The 25,283-nt window shown below is 38.2% G+C and overlaps 1 protein-coding gene across 2 annotated transcripts in view; it reads right to left on the bottom strand.

Moving 5' to 3' along the window:
- The window catches only part of SERPINI2 (serpin family I member 2), a 32,963-nt gene that overhangs the window by 3,403 nt on the left and 4,277 nt on the right, over nt 1–25,283 (bottom strand). For both annotated transcript variants that reach the window (XM_049628593.1, XM_049628592.1), the window contains 6 exons: nt 22,158–22,388; nt 20,547–20,741; nt 20,276–20,468; nt 8,662–8,759; nt 4,707–4,793; nt 1,763–1,852 (listed from right to left, as the gene is read on the bottom strand). In XM_049628593.1, coding sequence (XP_049484550.1) covers nt 1,763–1,852; nt 4,707–4,793; nt 8,662–8,759; nt 20,276–20,468; nt 20,547–20,741; nt 22,158–22,388 — 894 coding nt within the window. The remainder of the gene's footprint in view (nt 1–1,762; nt 1,853–4,706; nt 4,794–8,661; nt 8,760–20,275; nt 20,469–20,546; nt 20,742–22,157; nt 22,389–25,283) is intronic.

Genomic DNA, 25,283 nt, shown 5'->3' with positions numbered 1-25,283 from the left:
GTAACCCTAGTTTAGAAAGTCTCATTACAATAAAGATCACGAAACAGTAGAAATTGTCATTAAGGTCTGATGGTTAAGCATTATCACAAATAAATAAATAAATGGATTATTTGGGGTTTTGAATTTTCATTGCTGCTTAACAGATAGCAATTACATGGCCTTTGTTCTTCAACTTAGAAAACTGAGAGTCAAACATCATTATTCTAAATTATTTCCTTATGCACTGATGTCCAATGCAGCTCCATTTCTTTCTGTTCTCCGTACTTAACAATTACATACTAATTGTAAGAAATTAGAGTTATCCAAAGGTTAAAGATGTATAGATCAAATGACATTCTCAGAATATCTTTTAACATTGACCCACCCACTGGAATTGAAGTTGTGTTAATGTAATCTCAGCAAATCTAAAACTGCCTCACTGTTTCCAAGATATAACTTTCGAAAGGGTCACTCAGCATTGGTTTCATGGAGCCTAAAAAAAGACACTAGTATATCCTTTAGGGGGTCGATAGTATGAGCACCATCATGAGCTAATCTAACAGATTCAGATCTGAAATTAACTACGTCTCTTTTCCATATAACAATTTATAAAAAGCAACTTTTCCATTTTCCTTCCTTCTTTCATGTATTCAGTCATTCACTCATTTATATTTGTTGATTTATTCATAATGAACACTATGTGTCAGGCATAGTGTTACAGGCTTCATATATTCTTTTACTTAACTCTAGATGAGTACTAATATTCTGTTTAAATTGGAGGTGAAGAAAATATGGCTTAGGAGGTTTAACTGACTTGTCTTACAACTATTAGTTAACAGAGCTGGGACTTGAGGCCACTCTGACACCCACGTTCACACTGTCAGTCTCTAGGGATACTGACATTGTGTGCAGAGCCCTTGGCCAAACACTCCACCTGCTGTCATTGTGTCAAATGCAATCCAATCCACTACCACCTCTACCTTTTGTAACTATAACTGCATCATCTTTCACCAAGAGCCCACATTGGAGATTTGTATATATTTGCATATATTTGCATATATGTGACCTCTCCCTCCCACTCAGAGCCCATAGCTAGTCACTTCTTTGGGAATCTACCTTTGAAACCTTCGCAACTGTGCAACTCCCAATTTCTACTCCTATTGCAACATCACAGAGAGTTACCTTCTGAGACAAACAGGTGCTATTTCCCCTCTGCTGTGTTCCAACTATATGACCTTAGACAAATTATATAACCTCTCTCTGAGCTTCTGTGTTGTTATTTGTCAAATATCTAAGCTACTGGAATGGTGTTAGCTTTAGAGATGGGGATTTAAAATGGCTACCATATTTAATAGCTGTGTTGGCGGCTATTACTACCACTTTTAGGCCCCTGTCACCTTTAAAATACAATACCTGGTATAAAAGAGGCACTCCACAAATAGCCACTGAAGGAATAAATTTGAAAATTGCAATAAACTTAATAAATTGAAGGAATAAATGATTTCAGATATATAGATTACAAATAACAGCTAGGGGCACCTGGGTGGCTCAGTCAGTTAAGCACTTTACTCGACTTAATTTTGGCCCAAGTCATGCATGATCTCACAGTTCAGGCTCTGTGCTGATTGTCTCTCTCCCTCTCTCTCTGCCCTTCCCTGTCTCGGGCACATTCTCTCTCCCTCTCTCAAAATAAATAAATAAACTTAAAATAAAAACTAAACAGCAGCTAGAACTGGGTCTGTTTAACATAAGCAGTTGCCCCAGAGAATTCTCAAAAAGATACCTGTTGGGCTATTCTTCACAATAAACAGAAATGGACGATTTGCTGTAAATTGGTTTTGAGCCAGACTCATGATCACAGGGATGTTCATGCCTATGAAACAGAGACAACAGTTATTTAGATGTTCACATTAAAAAATAAATTTTTTTTGAGAAAAAATCAAAGAGCAGAAGAACAAATATTGGATTATTCATGGAATTATTCTCACTTCACATTTATGTTCAATGAAGAAGAAAGCCAGATTCTTGATTCAATTTAGTGAAAGCAGCTGAAAATTTTCTTCTTTTAAACAGTAATTTTCCACTCACTTTTTATTTACATTATATGATTTATTCTTATAATGTTTTAACTCTTAATTCCTATCCAGATATGTCTGTACTTTATTTTTGTTGTTCAGGCTTGTGGTAATTACATCTGCATTCAAATTTATTCTTTTTTTAACTTTTCCAAAATCATTCTGTGGGCTCAGAGCTTTTAGGCTTTGTACTGTGAATGAGTATGGGATTTTTATTACATGATTAGAAACAGAGATTTGCTGCCTTTAATTATTATTTACTATAATAATGTATATCAAGCGGCTCCATTATAGCATTTGCCAACATTTAGAGTGGGTAAATTTAAATGGTTGGATTTTTTTCCCTGTGTCTACACTCAATTCAGATGTGTTCTTTACCAATACCGCAATGATTTCACACAATTTTCTGAGTCATGAAAAAGTCATTAAAAAAATACCACATGAGTGATCAGAATTGGAAAATAATGGTAGAGAAGGAAAAAAATGTGTCCTCTACACTGTGACTGGGGTATGCAAATTAAACTGACAAAAGACATTAACAGAAAAAATGGTTCATTTCATATCCCCAGAGAAGCTTCACGGAAAAGAAGTAAATATTCCCAAAAATGTTAGGTTTGAGAGCTAATCTACCTGTTTAACAAACTGTGGAGAAGTGACTAGACAAAAAAGAAAAAAAAAGGAGGGGGGCATGTGTCCGGGGCAATAACTTGTGGGAAGGTAAATACATAGGGGAAATCAATGGTATGAGAGGGTTATTCAGTAAGGTTTGTTATGCAGACTCATTTCAGTGCCAGTTTTCAGGTCCTGTGGTAAAGGTTGTTCTCCTTCTCGCATCATGGGAGAGAAGAGAGACACCTTCACAAGGAAATGCATGTCCTGCTTTTAGGCAGATCTGGGGAGAGTAGAGAGCTCTTTTTTATGTGCTGTTTCTCAATTTTCTTCAGCTCAAAACAACTCTTCTGACAAAATGGCTGATTCTGATGCCCTTCAGAATTAAGTGCAAAATATAAAATGCAAGGCACTCTCCTACCTGAAATATCAGGGCTATGATGCCCAAATTACCAGCAAATACAGGTAATTAAGTATTCAGGCAAATTATGTCTGAATTGATGATAGAATACAAAAAAAGCATAGTCAGTGTCACTCTCGTTCTCATTTGGGTGAGTGCTTGAGCTTTTTTTGTTCTTGAGCATCCACTGAGCAGATGCCTGAAAGTCAAAATGCTCACACTTAAACCTATTCTGATGTGTAATACACCAGGGGGCCTGCTGATCCCCGAGTGATCGTTATGGCCTCTTCGAGAACTCTAAACATTAGAAGCCGTGGGTGATAGTAGAAAGAGTGCTGAACTTGAAGTCAGGGAACGTGATTAGAGTTCATACTCTGCTGTCAATTAATAGTATGACCGTTGGCAAACCAGTTCACGTTGTGGGCCTGTTTCTTCACCAATACAGTGAGAGGATCAGGCGATGATCTGTAAAGACTCTTACGTCAAAACAGCTGGAAAATTTGTCTACATAGGCCAACAACTTCATCCAATGCAACTTATTTATTTCTCCTATATTGAAATAACCCATCTCTTCCAATCTACGTTCCTTGAGCACAGTAATGCAAAGTCCTTCAGGAGAGGACAGAATGGTAGTGGGAGTCTGGTGTGACCCACCCAGATATCAAAATCCATTGGCACTACCTAGCATTACAAATTAACCAAGAAATGAACGACATGGATGTAAATTTACAGAAATTTATCAGTAACACGGTGTAAAGGGTGCATGTCTTTGACATATTGACTACAATCAGAGTAGTCTAAGGAATTAAAACAGGAATTATGAGACATTCATGAAAGTGGCTTTTGCATTTCTAATGAAATTCCCTCCAATGATTTTTGAGTATTACTTGTGTGCAGCCTAAGATATTATTCAAAATACCATTAATTCAAGGAAATCCGTCAAAAGGAGTGGTTCTCAAATTGTTAAGTGTACACACGTCACCTAGGGACCTTGGAAAACAAAGATTTTGATTAAGTAGGTCTGGGGTTGGGCCTCAGGGTCTGCATCTCTAATAAGTTCCAAGTGATGCTGATGTTGCTGGTCCATGCACTACACTTGGAGTAACAGGTGGCTGGAAGCCACTGTTAAGCAATGGTTCTCAACCTTAGATGCACATTTAAACCACTTAGGGAAACATAAGAAAATGTCAGAGTCTGGACTGCATCTCCAGAGATGCTACTTTAATTATTTTGGGAGGTATGACAAACACCATATTAGAAAAGTAGGGACTTGCCTGGTGTAATAGAAGGATGAAATTAATTCAGTCCCTTAAAAGTAAGCATTCCTGGACAATAAGAATTTCTTGTTTGAGCCAGCCTACAGTTTCCTCCACAGGTCCTATCTCCTAATTGGCAGGTAAAATCCCATTTACAAATAAGCAAATATCAGTAGATGGGCCTCATCTCCTAACCAAATCCCTTCCCTTCCCTTTTTTATTAAGCTGTGGCTGCAGAGATGCAAAAATAGCCAATTTCTCTTTTCTTCCTATAATATACTAGACAGCAGGAGGGAAACAGGAGATCTGGGTATGCAGAAACGCCAGTGCTCTAATGTCGCGAATTCTCCCCCAAGTCTTTTCTCGCGACAAAACCATTTGTCCTACCGGTTGATGCCGCAGCTTCGCTCCCATCTTCATTTATCTCAAAAAAAACGTGTTGCATGACTTGGGAAACAAATACCTCAGCTGAATCTGTTGGAAAATAGAAAAGTGTATTTAAGGATTAAAATGTCAGAGCCATTACTTATTGGGTCCCATGTTAATTAACATTTTCAAGTGAACAAAGAATAGGAAAAAAAAAACTTACTCCAAGTTACTTAATTTGCTAGAGATGACGGTGGCTTAGGTTCGGCTCTTGCAAAAATGATACAGAGACCCATAGAGAGAGATCAAATTTAGCCCAGATACAAAAGAAAAGACAGAAGAGGATAAGCCTCAAATCAGGTATCCCACTAAGTGAAATATTTGTATGGACAGAAGGTTTTGCCCCCTTAGCTATGGTCTACAGACAAGATGAAAAAGGCTTTTCAGATTTAAATTAATCCCACCCTATGTATTCAACCTCAAAGCCAACTTGCCTTTCAAATTCTGTATTCAGTTTTGATCTGACTTTAAAACAAAATTTACTTTCTTTCAAGACTGGTGAGGCTATGAAAGTCTAAAGAGCTTTTGTGTCATCTGTTACAAAATCACTTCAGAGCTATGCTTTAAAACCTGTCAAATTTCTCAGTGTAAGATAGTGTCTTACAACATTCTGTTCCGGTGTGGATACAAGCTGAGAGAACATGCCCCTCATCTCCCCTTGGTGGAACTGATGTGTGTGTGAAGCGTTTCTGATCTTGTGACCTGCGGGGATAGTCTCCTTGAGAATGGGGAAGTGAAGCCACGAGTTCAGAAGCCATCAGCCATTCCTGCTGTGTCAGGACCACTTAGATCCGACAGTGTCCCCCAGAGAGACAGCGGAAACATGGTCATGGGTTCAGTTGTGGCCAGAAGGTAAAGGAAGAACCATGGGCCTGGAATCTTGAAGAGAAAGGAGAAAAGAGAGCTTTATCTCTCTTGGGAGAGAAAGCTGATGTGATCACGCAGACTCCACCCAAACCACCAGATTTAGAAGGATTCAGTAAGAAATACCTTACTAACGGTAACCAGCTCTGACAGCTTACGGAAAGGCAGAGCCCCACAGGTAAGATATAGAAGTCATCAAAGGGAAATTTGCATAAAAAATGGCTTCCTAAAAATAAACTCCAAATCGCTTGCGATGTTTCATCTGGGACCCTGATTACCTCTGCTACCCTCCTCTCCTCAGCCAGTAGCTCCAGCTCAAGGTCAGGTATCAAGGCGTTAGCCCTAACTCTCCTGCCTAATACCCCCTTCTCCAGAATTTTCCTTGACTGGCCCTTGATCTTCAGGTCCCCCCAAAGTGTACTTCCCAATCCAGTATTCCCTTCCCACCCTAAGTCTGCTTTTATCTGACCTAATCACCTTTTCTTCCATGATGGTATTTTAGTTAATTCACAGCATCCATCACCTCACTATTTAATTAACTAATTACTTGTTAATTATTCATCAGTAGATGTAGACTTCACTAGAAGAGGAACTCTGTCCATTTCATGCATCCCTAGAAAACTGCCTGGCATGTCATTGGTAGACAATAAATACTTATCAAACAAATAAATCAAAGGATATGAACATGTCCAGTGACAGAGACACATAAGATGGAAAAGAGGGGGCATGCATATCTTGAAACGCAAGAGAATGGTCTATTAAAAGGTCAGGCAAATAAGCGTGTTCTTTCCTAAGGACTACTTAAAATAAGGTAAGATTCACATATGGCACCCAGAGTAGAGGACCTAAGGCGCCATACCAAGGCAAGAGTGAAGAACAAAAAGCATGTTGGGATGGAGTGGAGAATTTCACCCACTTTAGCACTGGTACCAGATCAAGTGACTCCATGGCTATTAGACTGGGCCTCTGGACTCATGTATCCTGTCTTATCACAAAGTAGGCCTGATCTTGGGAAAAGAACGGGACCTGACAGATAATAGACAAATAAGGAATCTGGACTCTATAAACTCACTGATTTCTCAGGTTTGTAATATTTTTTTTCCTTTTCTATGATAATTCCAACTATGTCTTTGTCAAATTAAGAGGATGAGAACCCTTTTACAGCTTTGCTAGAAAACATCCAAATAAATATTAATGTGCCATTACCCCACTTTTTTTTTTGTATTTAACATTTATTGAGCATCTACTCTGTGTCAGATGTTGAACGAGGAGATTTACATCCATTCTTTCTTTTTTTTTTCCTCCACCGGGATTTATTATCTCATTTAACAAATTATAAAGCTGAGGCTCAGAAAGGTTAAATATTTTACTAAAGGTAACACAAGAAGTAATAACAGTGTGAAGTCAAACATTCATCTCAAGGTTTCCAAAGTAACTGTCTGAAAACATTTCATCCAAAGCTTGTGAATTATATGAGTATAGGATAGTAGCTCTTGTGTAAATATCCCAAGGCACTGGTGTTGGACTGATTCACAGTAGCTTTTAGTGAATGTTTATTGTGCAAATGATATGTAGGGATAGCAGGGAATGTAGTGTTCTCTTAATGTCCAGATGTAGGGCCAGTGGCTATTTTATTTCAGGCAGTAAGACAGAACCAAAGCAGTTAAAGCAACTCAAATAGGCAACTCAGGAGAGAAAGAGCAGAAAGTGTTGGATATTTGTTTTTCTCTACTTAAGGTTATCCTCTTGCACAAATTCTTTTATATAGCATTTTGGAGGTATTTTTGTGATAAATCTGCCTATGAAAGGAAATTTTATAGAAGTCACAAATTGCTGGGGATTTGCAGGGTGAGTGGCTGTTTTAAATGTCTGAGGTGTAGCAAGTGAGCTTCTGAAGGCCAGAAAGAAGTTTAACAGGAAGAGGTGCTTGACAAATGGCTTGGTTTATTTTAGGTTGGCAAGGTGGCTGTGTTCCAGGGCACACTTAGATAGCATCGTGTTGCAGTATTTAACGTTCACTGCCTCATTCCTGATGCTGATGAAATTGTCAGAGAAGTCAGATCTATCTGTCAGTGTGAGAACAAGTAGCTAAATCATGTGTGAAGGTAATAATGAACATCTGTCACCAGAGTACCCCACCCACCTCCTCCACCAGGAAAGCTCACTCATTCTGTTCATTTACCCACATAATTGATGAGTGAATAGATTAATGAATACTTCTCCAAAGCCCAGAAATTTACATAGGAATACACAATATTTCCATGTGATGATCCAAAACTCCATCAGACAGACAAGCTTGTAAGGTTAGGCCCCTTTTTATAAAACAGAAGACTGAATTTAAAAACAGAAGACTGAATTTAAAAGCAGGTAAGAAAATGGGGACACATCAGCCCTCTTTGTCCATTTTTTTTTCTTTTTAGCTGGTAATTTTTGAACTAGCAGGTACTGCCGGGACAAGAAAAAATAAGAGTGTCTTGGGCTTTGTTGTGTGAGTGAGCATCTTAGCCATGTGCAGTTTCCCAGGTGTGAGTTAGCACAAAAGCTCCATCTCCGGGGATGTGTGGTTAGTCTTAAGCTGAAACTGCAAGCTTCAGATTCATTACAATTTCTAGGTTACGTTCATCACCCAGCAGCTTGTGGATGCCTATTTCATGGGCTCCAATATTACCAAATTAACATTTGCAAATCGGTTTATAAGAGTTTTATTAGCTCTGCTTAGATGAGAGACTCAACGTTGTAATTTCCATTATTCTGATCAGGAAATCCAAACAGGGCTGAAATAAAAGCCCCTGTAATACTTTACCTACATAGTTTTATTACAAGCATGGTTAGAAGGCTTAGCTAACATTCCAAAATGCTTTCTGACTTTCATTAAGGAAAATGACTTAAATGCAAAATAAAGTGCTTGTTTACAGACGGCTCAACATGACTATGACATTTAGTTATCATGCATGTATTTTCTGAGCCCGAATGCTCTTTCAGATCAGTCAGTTAACAGATTTACTAGGAAAACATATTAACCTAATAACATAAGACATACTTATCATACTACCTGTTATTCCAGAAAGGTCACAGCCACCACTAAATATCTCAGTTATATTCAAAGAATACAAAGCTTCTTTGAAGTCTAATTTTTGTTCGACTTTAAATCTGTTAAAAAAAAAAAATGAAGAGGAAAAGTCTTGAAAAACCGTGCACCGTTATGCTACCAAAATGTTTTCTATAAAATGGATGACTTGGAAGAGAATATAATGTGAAATCTTTTGTTTTCATTATCCCAATTGCATTTTCTCATATATAATACCATTTTCCCTGAGCTCCCCGAGTTCTGAGGTTGCTAATAACTTGCTTCCCAGATAAATGGTTGGTGAGAAGGGGGAAGAAAATATTATATTTTTTGAAGTTGTAATTATCTAATGAAACAGGGCGAGAGTTCTAAGTTGTCAATTACTTGGCTCCTTCCCTAGAAATGTAAAGTTTCCCTCCAGCAACCACATACACTGTTTTTCACACCATCAAAGATGGCTCCTGGCATACATCCAAAATCCTGTGGAAAGGGAGCAGGAACCAACAGCCCTTGGAGAAGACTGTTGGCTACTGAAGTACAGAGAGGCATTAATAATCTATTGTTCTTCCCATCTATTGTCACAGCTGATGTGACTTCCTTCACTTTATGGACACACCTAATGTCTTCCCAACAGGTCCTGTGAAAGGGGTAAAACAGAGAAAGGAAACTAAAGATAAAAATTATAGGAGGAAACAAATTGCTGGCCACTTCTTCCAATGCAGGGCCCGAAGTTAGGACCCGAGCTTCCACTCAAGTCTTCCAACCTCACTTTGCCTGACGTGAAGACCTTAACCAGAGACTCTCAAAGAGTCTCTCAGGCTGATCTGTGATTCCAAGCTAACAGAACACTGAGCCTCACTTTACCATTTCACTAAAAAGGAAGCAAAAAGAAAAGCTAGTACTTACCGACTTTACAGATGCCAGAAGCATCGATGTGCCTTTTAAAACCAGGTTGGAAACTTCATGAAAGAAAAAAACAGGAAGTTCTGTATATGTCTTACATCAGTGAGATTCCAGAGCAAGTCCTGCCTGAGGAGCTCAGTCTGTGAACTGATGGGCATTTGCCCCTGTGCTGTCCAGTTTGGATACAGACAAGGCTGGTCAAGGATGGAATCCTTGCTTAACTAATAGGTAGGCCCATACCAGGAGCTAGAAATTAGCTTGAGCAGTCAGTCCAATTAGATCATTGTTTCAGTTGCCAAATATTCAGCAGTCTTTTTAATTATAATTCTTGAAAACAATGAACATGATATGTCAGAAATTTACCGGGCCTGAATTATATCTTGGTAAAATATTATATACTTTTTGGAGAATATTAACTTATTCAGAGCCCTGAGTATGGGGTACAACATGGGCATTAAAATCTACCGATAGTGATTTAAAATCAGCTTCTTTCTTTTCAGTTCCAGCTAAGAAAGATAATAGGCAACATGATGGGTTTGAAGTCTTCATTTTTTTTTCTGTTTTTATTACCACATTCTTTTTGACAACTAAATGGAGGATAGGCATCTAAAAGGTGGAAACTAAATGTTCTGCTTCACCTAAAAAAAGGCTATTTTTAGTATAACAGTTTTAGGATAATGACAAGAATACTGCAAGACTTATTACAACTTTTAATAACGCCTAATTATCAGTGGAGAGTCATTTAAGCTACAGTCCTACCTGTAATATAGCCCAATGAAACCTACAGCAATAGAAACTCATTCAACCATTTAATAAAAGTATAATCTACAGCCAATTTCTAATTAGCCATAATTACTGGAGCCACGAATAGCCAGGTGTGAAGTAGCACTTCCATGTGTTAGACACTTAATATAGATTATAGTTTTTAATCTTCACAAAAACCTGAGAAAGTTAGTATTCCCATTAATTAAGAAAGTGGAGGACAGAGGAGGAGGATTTCCCGGCTCGGGTTCAAGATAGGACACAGAGCTGGGATTCAAATTCAGGTCCATTCCAAATCAAAGTTAATGTGCTAACCCACGTTGCCTTCTCATCAAAATATAATTTGAAGTCATAATCTCGATCAATATAGATACAGCATTCATTATGTACCTCTTCCAAATTTTGTGAGTCTTAATATTTATTTTAGATGTGGTTCATTTCCCCTTTCCTTGACCCTCATCTAAAATTGTCAAAAGATGCATCTAAAGAAAAAAAAAAGAAGAAGCAGCAAAAAGACTGGATAGACAATTAACAATTAAGTAATCATGAAATGAATATTTCAGCAGATGTAAACATTATCTATTTGCTTAAAAGCCAACAGTTACTGCCAGGCAGGAGCACTGGGCTTGAAGCGGTTTAACATAGGTAACAGGTGCAGAAAATGAAGGAAAAAAAATTAGCATTTCCATTTTAAGATGGATCCACTCCTGGTCTGCAGGCCCTAGTGTGGATTGGTGTTGTCCCTTCCTCACCCTTTACACCCAGCACTCTTGGTTATTGACACAAAGCCTTGGATGGGTCTCCCTTGGGGTCCCTATCCTCAACATTTGAAATCCCACTCTTGGACAGTAGTGGGCCTAGATTATTGTATAAGTACATGGCAGTTTCTGGTCACTTTCTAACCAATCACCTGAAGTATATTTGTGTGTGTGTGTGTGTGTGTGTGTGTGTGTGTATCTATGTGTCTGTGTCTGTGTGTGTCTATGTATGAAATACTCCGTTAACCTCAAGGACTGAACTAAAAATGCCTTCTGTCACATACAAGACATATGTGGACACTGTTTAATGTAAAGTCAAGATTCCAATTGGTATCAGTGTCCAAAAGGTTAAAGTAAGTGAACATTTTGTAATCATTACTGCAGTTAGTCATGACATTTCTATTCTCATATTCAGCTTCATTTACCCTGAGATCACTTTCACCCATATAGCTCACATTCACCTGTTTGGAGATCCAAAGCTGGCCAAAGCTGGGACCGATTTCTAGCCCAGTAAGAACATACTTCATGTCCTGTGGAAGGTGTTATCTCCTGGGCACTGCCTCTCTATAGCTCATGCTGCTCATTGTATCATGGACACTTGCTCTGTTCTGTGCTCTCCCTCATGCTTGCCTACATTACACCTGTTTTCTGACTTTCACAAGGTTGGCTCTGCCATGTATTAGCTGTGTAACCACGGGCAAGCATTCACCTGTCTCTACCTCATCTGTAATGTGCATATAAAAATTGATATTTATCAAATTTATTTGGGGGATTAAATGAGATGAGGTAAAGCAAGGCAGCATCTAGGACAGTGTTGGCACTCCAAGGGATGTTTGATATGTATTAAAATGAGTGAGAATAATAATAAAAATAATAATAGATAATACTGAATACTAAAAACATTATAAACAGGATTTCATGTAACCTGCAAAGTAACTCTGTGAGGCGTGTATTATCATTGTCCCATTTAACATTTAAAGAAACATCTTAGGAAAGTTCATTAAAGTTACACAGTAAAAAGGTGGCAAAGCTCTTGGTCTTCAGTATTATATTCTATTTGCCATGATCTCGTCTCAACAGTTGCTAAAGATACTGTGAGATGCCACATCAGTCAATATTTTTGAAGAATGATACTTCTCACAAAGAGGTTATTTAGTTATTACTATACTCTTGAATAGAACTGTAGTATTTAACAAGCTTAAAGACCCAGAACACCGAAAACTCATTGACAACTATGAAGCCTCCCCCAAAGAAAACAGATGTATGATGATCCATGCATACATTTGCTAATAGTGTCAAGGGCTTCAAGGACTCTCAGAAGTCTACCACAGAACTCTCTAGAAGTCCAAGGTGCCCAGCTAAGGACTGCCACAAAACAATAAGAAATCAGTCTTCTCATTTTCCTGGTAAGTCAAACTTAGAACCTCAAATCAATCTATTTCTTCTTAACCCAGATCTCATTAGTCAATACTCCACCAAATGTCTTTCTATGTCACCAGTTCTTTGCTATTCCCAATGAGTCTGTGCCCTTTAAATACTCACTACTTTGTGCCACGTATAATTGCAGTGGTTTCTTAACTAATCTTTTGGGCTTCAGCCTTTCTCTCTCTAACACATCTTGAATGTCACTACTCTTCAGATTAAAGCAATAAAAGTTCATTGAACAACTACTGTTTTTCAGATGCACGCTTTGTGCTGAGGTCACAGAAAGGAAATATACATAGCTCTGACCTCAAGAAGTTTATTGTCCAGTGAGGGAGGTGAAATAATAATGTTAATATAACTGCTATGCAGCAATAAACATGAGATACTCGGAGAAGTTTTCCCAGCAGGGAAATGGGAAGATGTGTTATCTTGAATGGAAAGATCAGAAAAGCTTTCTAAAACCCAAACTTGGTTTTAAGGACCAATAGAAGTTATCCAGAAACATGGGGATGGCAGTGGGAAATAGGGAAGGGGTTCAGACAAGTTATCCAGCATGAACAAAGGCATTGTGACTACCACATACTTCTCTCTAAAACACTGCCTTCATCATTCCACTATCCTACTTGGAAATTTTCAATAATTCCCCTTTCCATATGGGACTTAACCCTCTTGATTCTTCTTCTTTTTTTTGAAGTTTTTTTGAGGTGGGGGGACAGAGAGAGAGTGTGCGTGCAAGTGAGGGTGGGTCAGAGAGAGAGGGAGAGAATCTGTGCTGACAGCACAGAGCCTGATGCAGGGCTCGAACCCATGAACTGTGACATCATGACCCGAGCCAAAGTCAAGAGTCGGACATTTAGCTGACTGAGCCACCCAGGTGCCCCTCAATTCTTTTTTTTTTTTTTTTTTAACGTTTATTTATTTTTGAGACAGAGAGAGAGCATGAACGGGGGAGGGTCAGAGAGAGGGAGACACAGAATCTGAAACAGGCTCCAGGCTCTGAGCTGTCAGCACAGAGCCCGACGCGGGGCTCGAACTCACGGACCGCGAGATCATGACCTGAGCTGAAGTCAGCCGCTTAACCGACTGAGCCACCCAGGCGCCCCCCCTCAATTCTTTTAAAGCCCAGTTCAAGTTCTTCCCTTTCCATAAAGCCTTTTTTTATAACTCCAGTTTCTGGTGCTCCCTTCCCCCCCCCCCCTCTCTCTCTCTCTCTTTTTCATGAATCCCTTAGTGCTTACTGATTGGACCTTTCTTTTAATATTTACTGTGTACTGCTGTATATCGTAGTAAATTTCTTGTACAAATCTTGCGCACTCCATCTAAGTGGTAACCATCTTATCAGTGGGGAACATGTCCATCACTGTGCATCTTTTCCAGTTCCTTGTCCATAGTGGGGTCCCAATCAATCTGCTTTTGAACAGGAGATAAAATTTCTAGGAAGTAGCGAACCAATAAAACCATAAGGCTGTAAGACAGTAGTCCTAAGAGCTAATTCTGTCTCCCAACACTTAGTTGGATGTTGATCAATTTATTTTTTGAGTGACTCAGTTTCCTTCTCTGTAAAATGCAAGATGTAACCAAGTCAGACTGTAGAACCACAACATTTAGTATTAAAATACTTTAAATTAGGGGCACCTGAGTGGCTTAGTTGTTTGAGCATGCGACACTTGGTCTCAGCTCAGGTCATGATCTCACAATTTCCTGAGTTTGAGCCCTGCATAGGGCTCTGCACTGGCTTTGTGGAATTTGCTAAGAATTCTCATTCATTCTCTCTCTCTCTCTCTCTCTCTCTCTCTCTCTCACGCGCGCGCGCACGCTCTCGCGCGCTCTCGCTCTCTCTCTTTCTCTTTCTCTTCCCCTCCCCTGCTTGCACTGTCTCTGTCTCTGTCTCTCTCAAAATAAATAAATAAACTTAAAAAACTACTTTAAATGTCCTACAAAGTTAAAATGCTATATAAATGAAAGTTACTTCTTCATTTACCTTATTTGCATGTATAAATAATCACTTTTGCCCATACACATAATCATAAGAACATGTTCTCAGAATGTTTCTTATATAGAGAAGATCTGATATATAGAAAGTGTGTGTCAGACTCTTTAATCTGAGGAATTTTGACTGCTATCATGTTTTCAGGATCCCGTGTACATTTAGACAAAGTAACATGATTATTTTAGCTGCTATCCAACATGGGGTAATTCTAAAACTAGATATCTGGTATGTTACAAATAATAAACACTAGAAAGCACTCTAGCATTTTTAGTCTATATCTTATTGACCTCGATTCTAAACTAGTCATACATTAAAGGAAAAGAAATGTTTCTTAAATAGTAACTATAATCTAAATAGTCATTCACATGTTCCTTCCTAGTGTTACTAATATACAAGCATTCTTACGATTAATTTTTCTCTTGTTGGCATTTACTAAATTTTGCCACCAAAGAGGCTTTTATTTTGTTTTACATTAACAGAACTTAGCATAGTTGGTGTAATGGATTGAACTGTGCCTTCCCCCATTCATATGTTAAAGTCCTATCTCTCAGTACCTCATAGTGTGACCTTACTTAGAAACAGGGTCATTGCAGATACAATTAGTTAGGTCAAGGTCCTAATGGAATAGAGCGGGCCCTTAATCCAATATGATTAGTGTCCTTATTAGAAAGGAGAATGCCATGTGAAGAGAGATGGCATATGACAATAGAGGCAAAGATTGGAATGGTGCATCTATCAGCAGAGGAACACCAAAGATTCTGGATCACCACCAGAAACTGGGCAGAGAGGCAAGAAAGGATTCCACACAGGGGCGCCTGGGTGGCTCAGTCAGTTAAGAGTCCAACTTCAGCTCAGGTCATGATCTCACAGTTTGTGAGTTCGAGCCCAGCGTCAGGCTCTGTGCTGACAGCTCACAGCCTAGATCCTGCTTTGGAATCTGTGTCTCATTCTCTCTCTGCCCCTCCCCCACTTGTTCTCTGTCTCTCAAAAATAAATAAATGTAAAAAAATTTTTTTTCTTAAAGAAAGAAAAAGAAAGGATTCTACACAGTCTCGGGGAGGGTGGCTTTGCTGACACCTTGATTTTGGACGTCTAGCCTCCAGAGCTGTGAGAGAACGAATTTCTGTTGTTTTAAGCCACCTAGTTTGTGGTCATTTGTTACAACAGCCCTAGGAAACTAATACAGCTGATTAAACTATTCAGTTTTACTAAAGTCTTTAGTTACCAATTTGAAAGCATAATGGATTCATCCAGATACAAAAGAACCATGGCACTGAGTAACAAAATCTAAAATTGTCAGTCCACCCTAAAGTATTTACTCAGCCTATATGGTTTTCCCTCTCTGTACTGAACACGGATTTTAAGTGGGTATTTTTTCTGTTGTGAGGAAATTATTCATTTGGGAGAAAATGTATGTCAGAACTTCCAATCCATGATCTTAGTGCTCAGGAAACTTAATTCAATAAATGTGCCCTCATGGACTAAAATTGTTTGTGAACTTAACAAATAATCAAATCATTCCTTTAATCAATCAGAAGACTCATCCTTTTGTGAAAAGTGAATGCATTTAAGATTTTTTTAAATGTTTTATTTATCTTTAAGACAGAGAGAGAGCATGAGTGCGGATGGGGCAGAGAGAGAGGGAGACACAGAATCAGAAGTAGGCTCCAGGCTCCGAGCTCCGAGCTGTCAGCACAGAGCCCGACGTGGGGCTCGAACTCACAAACTGTGAGATTGTGACCTGAGCTGAAGTCGGACACTCAACCCACTGAGCACCCGGGCGCCCCAAAAGTGAACATATTTTAAATATAATGTTGTATTAATGTGATGGAATAATTAATAACAAAATTTTCAATATTGTGAATTTAAAACACTCATTTTATTTCTCTAGAGAGGTTTCCAAGAAAATGGTTGATGTTCTATCTTTCATTATGCTGCACATATGGGAAAGTTTCAACAGGATCCTCACAGGGAATGAATTAAAGTGTAATTGGAAAGTTGAATTCTGGTTTTGAGGTATTTAAAATTAGATAAAGGGAAATAACATAGAATTGGTTTCTTTGAAATTATTTATATAAATTAATTCAACAATATTCATTTAGCACATACTATATACTATGAAATGCTCCAAGGACTGTGGAAACCAAAATGACGGAGACATAATCTCCTGTTCCAGAGCTCACATTTTAATAGGATACACAAGAATGTGAGCAAGAGATGGAAATGTAATGTAATAAGTGTTATAATGTAAATTTGTATAAAATGTTCTAGAAATAAAGATAAGGGATGGTTGAGTCTAAGTGAGCATGTTGGGGAAATGTACACCGAAGAGTTGATTGTGAGGGGAAGATGAAGGATGAATGAGAATTCCCTGGGTAGATACCATGGAGAAGGGCCTGCCAGACAGAGGGGACAGGCGTAAGAGAGACTGAGAAGTCAGAGAAGACTTTCTACTTTGGTACTGGCTGGGCAGTGATCTTAACAAAGAAAGAAAAATAGTCATCACTTATTTAACATCTTCTATTTGCCAGACTTTGTGTTATGAATATAATTATGTAATGAGGTACTATAATTGAAACTTTAAAAAAATGTTTTAAAAATCTTTGGTGCCTGGAATTTATTTGAGAAAAGGGAGGGAGTACAACTGCCATTTAATGTTTCTGCTTTCATATCACCAAAGATCTACATTCACGTTTAAGACGAAGTGTTTATTTGTTTGGGAAAAGCAACACGATGAAATTTCCATTATGCAAATAGAACCAGTGGGATGGAAATAGTGAAGTTTGAAATGATGAGGGTATAATTTATTCTACATGGTATGAAAAGGTATCCACTGAAGGTCAGAATCTGCTGTTGTCGATTCTGATCATGACTGGGAATCTGGCCTCAGAGATGGGAGAAAATCTGTGTTTCTTTCTGCTGGGAAAAGTTGGAAGACTCCAAATGCTGGGTTGGAGGGAGATGAAAAAGACTCTGGGTGAGGGTGGGTTCTGGTACCATGACAGCGGTAGGCTAAGGTCAGCAATGGACAGGAGAAGACTCCCTGGTTACAAGACATGGCTTGGACTCCAGAACACTCTTCCCTGACACCTGGTTTTTAAATTACTTTCCACCTTAGAAGCCTCTTTTGTTAACATAAAGCTGTCAGTAAAATTTGGCTAAACATTGAAGTTGTTCTTGTATTAGTTTGCCAAGGGCTACCTCAACAAATTACCACAAAGTAGGTGGCTTAAACAACAGAAACTTATTGTTTCATGATTGTAGAGGTCTAAAATTAAGGTGTGGGTAGCATTGGTTCTTTCTGAGGACTATGAGGGAGAAGTCTGTTCTAGGCCTCTCTCCTCAGCCTGTAGATGGCCATCTTCTCCTTCTGTCTCTTCATGTAGCCTTCCTGCTTTGTGTATCTCTCTATCCAAATTTCTCCTTTTTATAAGGAATCCAGCCGTGCTGGATTAGGGTCCACACTAATAACTTCACTTTAACTTGATTACCTCTGTGAAGACTGTCACCAAACAAGGTCACACATTTTGGGGGGAATGGAAGTTAAGACTTCAACGTATGAATCAGGAAGGACATAACTCAAACCCATAACTGTTTTTCTTGGAGGAATCAAAAGAGAAGTCTGTGTCACACTATGAGAGAAGTTGTATGAGAAGTGTGGCCAGTTTGGAGAAGCTGATAATGAAACCAAAGAGTCTGCTGTCCAGAATGTAGTAGCCTGGATGGAATTGTCGTCTGGGCAACATTCTTACGAAGATTCCTAAAATGTTGGAGAAGGGAATTCTGAAAAAAGCCTGTATTTGCTGTTGCCAACTGAGTTTGAAACTTATGCATTATTACCTAGGCATTTGTTAACTAGGCTGATGATGCTGGGGCCACCTTGGCTACAAGTGTCATTATTCCAATTTCATACTAATAAAACCACAACTCAGGACAACTGATGACTCTCCTAAGACACCACTGTAGTACAAGGCATGAACAATTTTCAAACTCAGTGTTTTTGGCCCCAAACAGTGATCTTTCCAAAGGAAAAAGAGAGAGAGAAAAATAAATTTGAAAATAAATAAGTTAATCCCCCAAACTGTTATTAGAAGATAAACTGTCACATCACTTTATCTCCAATGTTTCACACATAATAGGAGCAAAAACAAAACAAAACAAGCAAACAAACAAAAACAAAACACCCAAAACTCTTCGAAAGACTAAATCACATCCAGGTAGAGATATACAGGGATGCTAGGGAATTAGAAGAGAGATTGGTGGAGAAATCCAGATATTAGAGACATGAAGAAAAAGGGACAAATAAAAGAGAGTAAGAAGAAGAAAATTCTGAAGAAACAATTCTAGTAAATATTAGCTGGGAATAGAGAGAAAAACAAATGTAGGTCAGGGAACAGCACAATTTTACAATGGAGAGAAAAATAAACAGAAGTGAGGAGTGCCCCAGGGGTTAAAGAAAGAAAGATTTTTCAAGAAAAAGGAAATAGTAAATAATATTAGGATCAAGAACCTAGAGTAAGGGTGAGAAAAGCATAGGGTACCTCTTTCTCCAGGATGACAAGGAAGGTAGAGGAAGAGAAGATTATCAAAGATGTATACGAATTTTGAGGTGAAGGGTAGGGATGCAGATTTGCCTAATGATATGTTTTATTTAAGGAACAGGAAGTTGAGACATATGTTGAGAGTAAGAGAAATCAACATAAAGCAGCGCCTGCAGAACAGAAGTTAAATTTTGGTGTGGTGTGTGTGAGTATTAAAAAAGGAAGTTCTTTGAAGAGAAATAAGGAATCCCCAGCTCCAGCCTCAATGATGCCAGAAGGGACTGCTTCCTGGGTTTTTGCTTAACAAAATTAATAGTTGGGGAGCAGGAATGGCTTTTGGGGTAGATTTGGGGTTGAGGATGATTAGGGAGAAATCAGAGCAGAATAAAGACAAAATAACAAAAAGCATTAAAAAATATTATCTGCGAATATGATTACAATGACTGACTGGATCCCGGCTTAGTGGAAAATGCAGGAAAAGCCAAGACATTTAAGTGGCAAAAGGCCTGGAAGAGGGGTGCACAGACCATCCAGGCTTTGATGAGTTTGCAGAAAATTTTAGAAACGAAAGAACAGAATATCATCTATTAGACATCTGCCTCTTTTAAAAAGTGGAGATAGAATGTGAATTGAGTTATTTGGGCATAACTTACTCTGAAGTTTCTCCTGTTGGCTAGAAGCATGATATTTCGAAATCAGTGTTTATATTCTTGTTTCCTGAGATAAGCCTTTGCAATTTCCATTTTGTATTAACTACCTAAAACTCTCCATAGGACTCTATTTAAATTCAATGACTGTTGGAGCACCGGTGGTCAAAGCTGGTGTAACACATCTTTTAATTGTGGTACATTGAGTGGTTGGGGGATTTCATCGTCCTTAAATGTAACAGAAGACAGATATTTAACATTCCAATTAAGAGATTAGAGAAAGGTACGTCTATATACTAAAAAGAATAAAAATTCCTTTTTATCCTGATGTTCTAGCTTGAACACTTACACCTCTTCATCTATTGCAGAGAATACTGGGTGCTTAAATTCAGTCCCCCACGTGGCAGAACAGTGCTTATGGAACAGTAGTTCCATAAAGTGGAGCTACACTTCCAAATGCATTTTTCTTTTCGACAATAGCCTTTTCAAATATTTGTTATCTTTTAGCCACCTATTCAAATTCCTCCATGAGTGAAAACCTAAGAGCTGGAATAATAAAATAACGTTACCAACCTAGGGAGGCTGATTTCCACTTCCTCTTCTTGCATCTCAGAGAACCATTTCAGGATTCGATGCACAGTCATGCGCTTTTCCATTTCTTCTATGTTCACATCTTCTGCAGGGAGTATGATGATTAAACTAAACTCGTCACCTTTATAAGGTAATTCCAAAACCTGGTAGTTCACGGAGGAGTCAGAAAAATAGCCTGGAACGGAGAAATAAAATATTAAATATTCTTGGCAATTCCCCAAATCATGCTTCAAAGCATGATTTCTCATCTCACCATATTTTGTTCGCAAAAGAGCCTTCATCATTGGAACTTTGACTGCTGCACCATCTTTCTTAGTAAAATTCATCAACTGTGTGTTCTCTTTTGTGAACTTCTGCTTCCAATTGCCCTTGAAATAAACAGCATTCACCAGGATGAGCCGAGTCAGAGGGCCAAATTCTTCCCCGGAAAACATGTCTTTAATTTTCCCTGTGAAGTGGGTGCAGGAGGAGGCAGAAAGAGATGTGCAAGAGCGACTCAGTGGAATGCTTTAAACAGAATTAAAGCACGAATTTCTTTTGCAGGTCATTATAAACGGGGTGCTTTATCATCTAGCCTTGGCAATTTTGAGAGTAAAGAGGAGCACTGTTACTTATTTCACTTAGAAACAGGTACAAATGAGATCTCACTAGGAACCCGGAGATACGAGATTGTCTTAGGCAAACCTGGACAGACCTGCTATTGGACTCTCTTCGGCGAGCTTGTTTGTGTAAATCGTTTTTCAGCCAGAAAGAATGAAAACTGAATGTCCCTTCCTGCATATTTATTGATGATTTTCAAACTTTATTTCAAGTTTCTCCAGCAGGTCAATCAGAATTAATAAGTCAATGGTACACTCAAACCTTCTATTCCTGTGGCTACAGCCACTGACCATTGGGAAGGGACAAGAATGGAGTTGTTAGTATGATTTTCTTCCTCTAAACAACCAGTTTGCTATTTCTATGTCAAGTGACTATTTCAGTTAAGAGATAAAAGCATGAATGAGTGCCATGGAGCTGTCTAGGGATATTCATTTTGTGTCCCATCAATGGGACTTTCCTGTGAACGCTGCTCAAAACACCCATCTCACATTTTGAACCATGCCTCCCTGAATGACGCTTCCTATCAAGAATATGGTAGCATCATATATCATCATAATTTTTGATAGCAGAATGAATGAACAAACAAACAAACTACTGTTAATCAAGGCCTGATATATGCTTGTTATTTCTCATACATTATTATCAAACCTGCTAATAATCCTGAAATATTTTAATAGTATCCTCATCTTAGATAGGGCATAGCTTAGAACCGGTTAGGATTTGAACTCAGATCTGAAGGACTTTAAGCTTGTGTTCTTTCTACTATGTCACTCCATAATCCCTGAGGAATTTTTGCTAGCTTATATTGAGATTAAAGTTTAGCTTACCATGTTTATGATAGGGTTATCCACATTTATTATTAAACATTAACCCATCCAACGGAGATGTGTTAATTATTTACAGTATATGTGGGAAAGAAGGCAGTTGAGGCCGACAGATCTAATTTTTACTTGGCCCAAGATATTACTTCGGCTGTCATAGATTAAAAACCTATGCTTAAACAAAACTTATTATTAAAAGTTTTCCATTAAAAATTCTCTAAATAGGTGTCGCTGAAAAAACCTGTATGCTTTTCAAAGCAGCTGACAATTTCTCTCAGTTTTACAATTTAGTATTAATTTGAATAACAGGGAAGCAAAATGGGAGGTTTGATTCCTCTGAGCCACAGTTTAACAGGGAAATATTCAACCATTCTTTACTTTAGGATATTAAAAACCATGAATACAATGGCAAATAATGATTTTATGAAAATGGGAAACTTTACCATCTGTTTTGCTTTCCACCCAGGTACTTATTGTCTCTGCAGAAGCCTTTGCATCTTGAAAATCCACCAGTTTTATGGCACTCTGAAAAAACTCCTTGTTGCTATGGAGATACTGTTCTTTCACTGTGAATCCTTCTTGAAGGTAGAGGGCATTGGCAAGATTAAATGTAAATTCTTGCCTTTTCTCTGAGATGGAAGAGAAAAATGACTCCAGCACAGAAAATTCTTCTCCTAAGAAATAATTATAATGTATACTGACATATTGAACAACATAAAAACAACAGCTTTTCAGCTTTACTTCTAAGTGTTGATTCATATCACCATTTTTTGCACCCTTAGGTAAAACTAACAATCCTTTCTAAGTTAGTATAAATATTTTAAGCATTTATCTTCATACAATATGCATTTTATAAAGAACTCAGTTCTTATATAGAAAAAAAAGAATGTCCATGTAAATTTGAAATGTGTCAAAAACAAGAATGTGCATTTAAACAGGCTGAAGGAAATTCCCTTTTTATAGTCAAATTTAGCTCATTCTTACTTGTTGGAAATTTATCTTTAGAACCTCATTCTTTGCATAACATGCGATATTTATGGAAGGAGAATACTAATGAATACTGATGGTGGTATGACAGTGATGAGCAATCCTTTTCATTATTGCTTTTATTTCAGCTTAAGAAAGTTCTCATAAGAGATGAGCAATGGCACCTGTCCAAGTTTTGAGATTTATGAGGTAATCCCTGTAATCATCTCTAGAGATGTGCAAGAATCAGAATTGCCTATTTCTTCAGGTTCATGAATGTATATCCTGTGACTGTCTACATGAACAGTACCAGTCTTAACCATTCCAACTATCACCACTAGTCAACTGAGTCCAGTAGAGTCAGTTAAGAATCACTGTTGGCCTATTATTTATTTACCGTTGGATTATTCTGACCACCATGGATTGTCGGGAAGATACACGTGCCTATGAGAGAATTCAGGTTTGATCTTTGTTCAGAGGCTTCCTATCCATTACCAAAAATATAATGTTTTTCATTCCTATCTGGCTTACTCCTGGAATTCAATCATTAAGTCTAGGAACTCTATTTCAAATCAAAGTTTCTTTCAGGGCCATTGTTATATTCTGAGTTACATACTAAAAATACCACTTTCATAACTTAAAAGTTGAGTATGCCTAATTAATCTTTATTGAAGAAAATATAAATCATTCATCACTAGAAGATACCCACTGAATAAAGAGAGAAAAGTTTTACTGAGAACTTGTCTTGAGTTGTCCACTGGAAATGTGATGGCGGCCGGGGGAGATGCGTCTGCGCACTTTAGCAGAGAGCTAGCAGTCAATGGGCATCTTTGTATAAATAAGAACAGCTTCCCTCACAGGTGGGGGAGGAGGAGGGTTTCAGCCCAGTGGCCTCATATCTCGTCTAGCTGAGTGGAGCTTACATTTCCATTCCCACTTGTCTCCTTGTCCTCCCCTGCTCTTGCGCAGGTACAACCCACATAACCATATCGCAGGCCCCGGGAGGTATATTTCATTATGTTTCAAACTCCATGATGCTGCATTCTGGAGATATAGATACAGATATAAACAATCTTAGCCCTAAAAACTTACTTCCCTTAGGTTGGATTAGAAGAATTTCAGTAAGTCTTTACAATCCTAGAATTCTTACATAAGGAAGGAATGAAAGTTAATCTATTTAACTGGTTTCTGCGATGGTTTTAGATGCAATCATTTGCTATTTGAAGCTGAGGAAATATCTCAATAAAGGCAAGCTACAGAGACTTTCTGAGTTAAGGCATGTGAGTTTTTTCAAAAGAATTAATTAAGGTCAGAAATGAAGTGGCAGAATTTGAAACCAATCTTCAGAAGTTTGTAATTTATGGACATCTTTAAAGGAACGGGGGGGGGGGAGGGGAAGGGGAGAAAAAATAGTTCCAACTCATTTGTCAGAGCAAATAGATTTATGTCATGTACTTAAGGTCCAAGACTGTGTGACAAACAGTCAGTTTCCCTTTGATAAATCACTGGACTCAGAAGTCAATGAAAAATGTCATCAAGTAGCACAAGTTTGGAGGAGAATGTAAAGTTATCTGTCTTATAAATTTGATTTAATTTCAGATTAATAACCTCTTCTAGCACAGATCAAAACGAATATGTATACATGGCTCCCAATAAGCAGTGAGAATAAATTTATTTCATTTCCTAAAACAGAGTCATAGAACACCTATAGGCCATGGGGTGAATATAACTTTTGGTTTGATTGTACTAGTCCTCCAGAAAATGTTCTAAAATTCAGTACATGTTTACTTCTCCTGCTATTAAGAGCCCAAAGGCCAACTGTGTGTGAAATATGAGAGATCTAAAGATGAAAACAAAGGCAGTCATAGGATTATAGATTATTTTAGCCAAAAGGTCCATATGAATCATTTATTAAAACTCTTCTTTTTATAGTGAGGAATCTAAAATCCAGAGACGTACAGTCACTGGAGAGGTGCCAAATCACAAGATTATTTGGTTTTGGAACTGGGATCAGAATGCAAAGCTGACCCCCTTTCCATAACACTGTTAGAATAGCAAGCACCCCAGTTAGTCTTTGATTAGTAAGCAGCATGTTAGAGGCAAAGCAAAATGGAGCATTATCAGATGCTCAGTAGACTAGAGAAGGTAAATTCTGAGCAGAAGTTTTGACAATTGGGGGAAAGAAGGAAAACTGAGGACACTGAGAGCCCTGTGGGGATAGGATGCCAGGAATTGTATGACCATCTGTAGAATAAGCCAGGTGTTAACATAAAACAGCCTAGTATGACAGGTAGTAACTTTTGATAACCACTGGGAATGGAAGGCAGGGCCAGGACCAAGATGAGTCAAGGAGGCATTTATATTGAGCATGAAATTTAATGAGATGCCAGCAGACTCAATAATCAAGATAATATTTTACTGTAACAGTAAAAATCAGTATTAATCAAAGAAATCCATGAGGTACATTTGTAAAAATGCTCAATGAGGACAGGATCATTACTAGTGATTTTCCTGTTCCTCTTGGGTTCCAATGTGGCCCTACCAGGTACCACCTTCTGACCTTACACCTTGTTCCACCCTTCACACCACTTTGCTCTTCTTTC

Source organism: Panthera uncia, chromosome C2, assembly GCF_023721935.1.
Source record: "Panthera uncia isolate 11264 chromosome C2, Puncia_PCG_1.0, whole genome shotgun sequence".
Lineage (NCBI taxonomy): Eukaryota > Metazoa > Chordata > Mammalia > Carnivora > Felidae > Panthera > Panthera uncia.
This window is presented reverse-complemented; position numbering and strand designations above follow the sequence as displayed.